At 45.3% G+C, this 4,820-nt stretch overlaps 1 protein-coding gene across 1 annotated transcript; it reads left to right on the forward strand.

The window, feature by feature from the left end:
• The first annotated feature begins 541 nt into the window (after nucleotides 1-541).
• On the forward strand, nucleotides 542-2,295 carry LOC119277461 (phenylacetaldehyde reductase-like). Its single transcript, XM_037558743.1, has 6 exons — nucleotides 542-753; nucleotides 831-1,003; nucleotides 1,127-1,312; nucleotides 1,406-1,568; nucleotides 1,707-1,893; nucleotides 1,980-2,295. Exons 1-6 carry the CDS (start codon nucleotides 621-623, stop codon nucleotides 2,119-2,121), a joined length of 984 nt encoding a protein of 327 aa, XP_037414640.1. The 5' UTR covers nucleotides 542-620; the 3' UTR covers nucleotides 2,122-2,295.
• The last annotated feature ends 2,525 nt before the right edge of the window (nucleotides 2,296-4,820 follow it).

Raw genomic sequence — 4,820 nt, forward strand, 5'->3', positions numbered from 1 at the left:
GGGGGGCGGGCAAAATAACTGCTCGCATTAGACAGCCTACCGCCAGGGAGGCTGGCGGTAGGGTGCGACGACGGGGACGGTGGCCGTCTCCACGCGCTGACGTTGATTAGTACCCTACCGTCAGGCTGTCTAACCCTACCGCCAACCATCCTGGCGGTAAGATAAAGGGTCAAATGCCGAATTTTTTTCGAACCGGGGTCAGATACTGAATTTGTATCCAGAAGGGTCAAAACACGAAATTTTGCCGCTGCAATCTACTGGGCTAGTGGCCAAACTGGGCCAGTCTTGTCCTTACGGCGAACACGATCAACAGCGACCTGAAATAATGGCGGTCATCGACGCGGGTAGTTGTGGATTCTTCCCGGGGATAATAATGCAGATAAATTTCAGCATGCGATCGTGTTCTCTGGCGTCCAAATCCACACATTTGTTGCAGCCGCGTCACGGGCTGACGGCACGCCTCCCCTCTCGTCGCGTCAACGCCCCAAACCGCTCTGCTTCTTTTTAAGGTTGAGAAAGTATGTGCAGTTCACAAGGAGCCAGGGAAGTGCCGAGTTGACCGTCCGTTTCTGTCCAGTAGGTGAGAGGCAGACGGGCGGATCGTCCCGAGCACCGGCGAGATGGCGTTGGCCGGCGGAGATGGTCGCGGCGAGCTCGTCTGCGTGACCGGCGGCAGCGGCTTCATCGGCTCCTGGCTCGTCCGCCTCCTCCTCGACCGCGGCTACACCGTCCACGCCACCGTCCAGAACCTCCGTACGTGCCTCTCCTCCTCCTCTCTCTGTAACTGAATCGAGTCGACCCAAGATTGTTTGATCGGACTGTTTTTCCAGAGGACGAGGGCGAGACGAAGCACCTGCAGGCTCTGGATGGCGCGGACACGCGGCTCCGGCTGTTCCAGATGGACCTCCTCGACCCTGCCTCCGTCAGGCCGGCCATCCAGGGCGTCCACGGCGTCTTCCACCTGGCCTCCCCTGTGATACTGCAGCCCGCACAAGACCCCGAGGCAACTTTTCTTTCCATAAATAATAACTCCATTGCCGCGCCATAGTTCACACTTCAGAGTTCCATCACTGCACCGCCTGAATAATATACGCAAGCTAACTGGTTCTCTGATCGATCGGCGCAGAACGAGCTGCTGCTGCCGGCGGTCAACGGCGCGCTCAACGTCCTCCGCGCAGCCAAAGACAGCGGCGTCAAGCGTGTCGTGATGGTGTCTTCGCAGACGGCCATGTGTCCGACTGCCGACTGGCCGGCCGACAAGGTCATAGACGACGACTGCTGGGCCGACGTTGAGATCCTCAAGAAACTCGAGGTACGGTACATCATGTCAACGCTCCCAGGATCCAGTTTAGATGCTACTTTTGGACTTAAGCACTTACGTTCACTTCCTCTGTCTGAATTACAGCTTTGGTACAACGTCTCCAAAACGCTGGCCGAGAAGGCGGCGTGGGACTTCGCCGGAGAGGAAGGACTGCAGCTGGTTGTGCTGAATCCAGGGCTGGTGCTGGGCCCGACGTTGACCCCAGCACCTACTGGTAGTCTCCGTCTGCTGATGCTGCTTCTGGGAGGTCAGTCAGTTGCAACATACAGAGTCTTTTGCAGCTCTATAGCAATTCCTGCACTCTGACTTCTGCTGCAGAGTTGCAACTCAGAGAAATCTTTATTTTGAGTTTCTAAAAGTGAAAACTGCAAACACCATTACCCAGGCCAGAAGCTTGACATGGAACCCTTCTTCGTTGGCTGCGTTGACGTCAGAGATGTGGCACAATCTCTGGTGGTGCTCTATGAGAACCCGTCGGCGCAGGGACGCCACCTGTGCATGGAGTCCGCCGTACGCCTCGTCGATTTCCACGATGAACTTGCTAATCTTTACCCTGAATTCCCGGTTCACAGGTGATACATCTGCTGACTGGCAACATTGGTCGTCTGTCCATCAGATGCAGTGTTGTAACGTTTCTGATTTCTTCTTTTCACTTCAGGATCCAGGAGGACAAACAGGGCTGGGTGGTGAGATCAAAGGCTCCGTCCAAGAAACTGATCGAGTTGGGTGTTCGTTTCACCCCATTCGACAAGACTGTCAGGGAGACGGTGGATTGCTTAAGGAGCAAAGGGGAAATCTAGCCTGCAAACAAATGTACGTTTGCAGGAATAAATTCTGCTGGAAAACTGTTCGCCGTGCATAGACATAAAGTGAATAAAGTTGAGTTGAATTACTATGTGAGGATGTTGTACAATGGCGCTTCACGGGTTTTTATGGTAATCCAAATTGGAGTGATCGCACTTGTCTTGGGGTGATATTCGTAATTTTCCTAATAAGGGCACTCGTCCTTGGATTGTCTTAGGAGATTTTAATGAAATTTTATGCTCTTTGGAAAAGGTAGGTGGTAAATGCGAGACCTAATGCAATTGTGGAGTTCCATGATTGTCTCATAGAGCGTGGTTTGGACGATTTGGGTTTCCCTGGCGATCCTTTTACCTCGAGAAGAGGTGAAATCAAGGAACGACTTGACCAGGCAGTTTGCACCTTGGAACGGGCACATAAATTTCTTCGGATTGCCTTTATTAACGAGGAACACGTACACTTTGACCATCGCCCGTTGGTTCTGGATATGGATTATTTTAGTGATAATATGTTTAGTCGTCCGAAGGGCCGTGTGAAACAGCCAGGTGGCTGAAAGAAGAGACTGTTATTGAAATTGTCAAGTCGTCTTGGTAATTCCTAATCCTAACATCAGAGATGGGCATTTCCAAATATCTCATTTGGTAACTCTCCCATTTTACATGTGAAAATTTCTGAGTAAATCTGTTGTTTTTCAACAGCCTCCCCAAACAGTATGAGTTCACTTTTATGCAAATTTATTTTCAATCCCGACATTTGCTCAAAGGCACCTAGTACAAATTTAAAGTTTTTAGCACTTTCAATATCATCTTGTATCAAGAAGATTGTGTCATCAGCATATTGCAGCATATTAACTCCTTTATTATTTCCATTTCCAAAAACTCCTTTCACCAAATCATTTTCTAAAGCATTTTTCATCAACACAGCCAAAGCATCTACTGCCAAGTCGAACAAAAGGGGTGTCATGACATCCCTGTCTAAGCCCTTTAAAAGTTCTAAACTATGGACCAATCTTATCATTAACCCTCACTCCTACATGTCCTCCTCTCATTGTTTCCATCACCCAATCACATCATTTGTTGGGAAATCCTTTTAGTCTTGACATCTGCATGATAAAGGGCCATTTTATTTTGTCATATGCCTTCTCAAAATCAACTTTAGAAATCATTGCACTCTGCTTCCTAATATTAATTGTGTTTAGAGCCACATGTAAGATTACCACCCCTTCCATGATATATCTCTTTTTGATAAATGATGTTTGTGTTCTGGATATCACAGGGGAGACACATTTGGTCAATCTATTCATTAACACTTTTTTAATAATTTTGAAACTTACATTAAGTAGGCATATTGGTCTAAATTTCTGAATCTGTTTGTCATCATTTATTTTTGGTACCAAAGCTATGATTCCATAGTTTAATCTAGAGATGTTAGTTTTTCCTTTGGCAAATTCAACTAACAATCCCTTCAATTCCCATTTCACAAGGTCCCAAAATTGCTGATAAAAATCAGCTAGGAATCCATCTGGGCGAGGACTTTTATTTTTCTTCATCCCAAACACTACATCATACATCTCTTGCAAGTAGAAAGGTTCAACTAAATTCTTTTTCTCTTCCTCACCAATTTCTGTGAATTGTTGTCCCCTTAGAGAGATTAAGTTCTCCTCGGGGTGTCCAAACAAATTTTTATAGAAGTTTGTAATGTAGGTCATTAATTTCTCTTCTCCTTCAATCAAGGCGTCTTCTTGTTCTAAAGATATAATTCTATTTTTTTCCTCCCATTTACCTTGGCATGGTAATACCTGGTGTTTCCATCTCCATATGTAATCTATTTGTCCTTGTATCTTTGTAACCACTTAACTCTTCCTGTTGCAGTATCCTTTTTAGTTGGTCTCTCAGTTCTTTCTGCCCTGTCCTGTCAGCAGCAGATAACCCCAAAGTCTCCACATTTTTATCAATATCATCTAATCTCACAATGATGCTACTCTTGATTTTTTACACCAAGCATCCACATTCCTAGTCCGCCCCTTACTCTTTTTTCTAAGGTTTCTCAATCTCCCTTGCCATCTTTCTAAAATGTCCCCTTTATAAGTTTCATCCCAAGTTTTATAGATTAACTCTTTAAACCCCTCTCTCAGAACCCAAGAATTCTCATATCTGAAGATAGGTTCTCCTTTGTTATTCTCCCCAGTATCTAGGAACAAAGGCGTATGATCAGAAATTTCACTAGCAAAAACTTGTAGAATAGACAGTGGATATTTTTCTTCCCAAGCTGGACATTAGTACTTTATCAAGTTTTTCATAAGTAGCATATTCTAAATTGTTAGCCCAAGTAAATTTTCTGCCATTAAGTGGCAACTCTCTCAGCCTAGCTTGCTCAATGACTGCATTAAACATAAGCTCCATTGATCAGTCTGGACAAGTTTGTTCTTTCCTTTTTCATTTCTAATGATATTAAAATATCCTCCCACTAAACATGGGATAGGATTTTCATGATATAGTCTAGCCAACTCAGCTAGAAACCCTGCTTCCCATTCTAATTGGGCATCTCCATATATTGTGACCAAATTCCAAAGCATTTTGATGTTTTTATCAGACACTAAGATCCTCAGAAAGTAGACACATTTTTCAACATGCACAATATCAAACATATCTTTATTAATTCCAACCAATATTCCCCCAGACATCCCTCTGGGTGGTAT

The sequence above is a fragment of the Triticum dicoccoides genome, chromosome 3B, assembly GCF_002162155.2.
Source record: "Triticum dicoccoides isolate Atlit2015 ecotype Zavitan chromosome 3B, WEW_v2.0, whole genome shotgun sequence".
NCBI classification, from domain to species: domain Eukaryota; kingdom Viridiplantae; phylum Streptophyta; class Magnoliopsida; order Poales; family Poaceae; genus Triticum; species Triticum dicoccoides.

Excerpts from the sequence above, each read along its gene's own strand:
- LOC119277461 (XM_037558743.1), top strand. The coding sequence starts at position 621 with ATGGCGTTGGCCGGCGGAGATGGTCGCGGCGAGCTCGTCTGCGTGACC. Across the intron at positions 754-830 it reads CGCCACCGTCCAGAACCTCC|AGGACGAGGGCGAGACGAAG; the intron begins GTACGTGCCTCT and ends CTGTTTTTCCAG. Across the intron at positions 1,313-1,405 it reads AGATCCTCAAGAAACTCGAG|CTTTGGTACAACGTCTCCAA; the intron begins GTACGGTACATC and ends TCTGAATTACAG.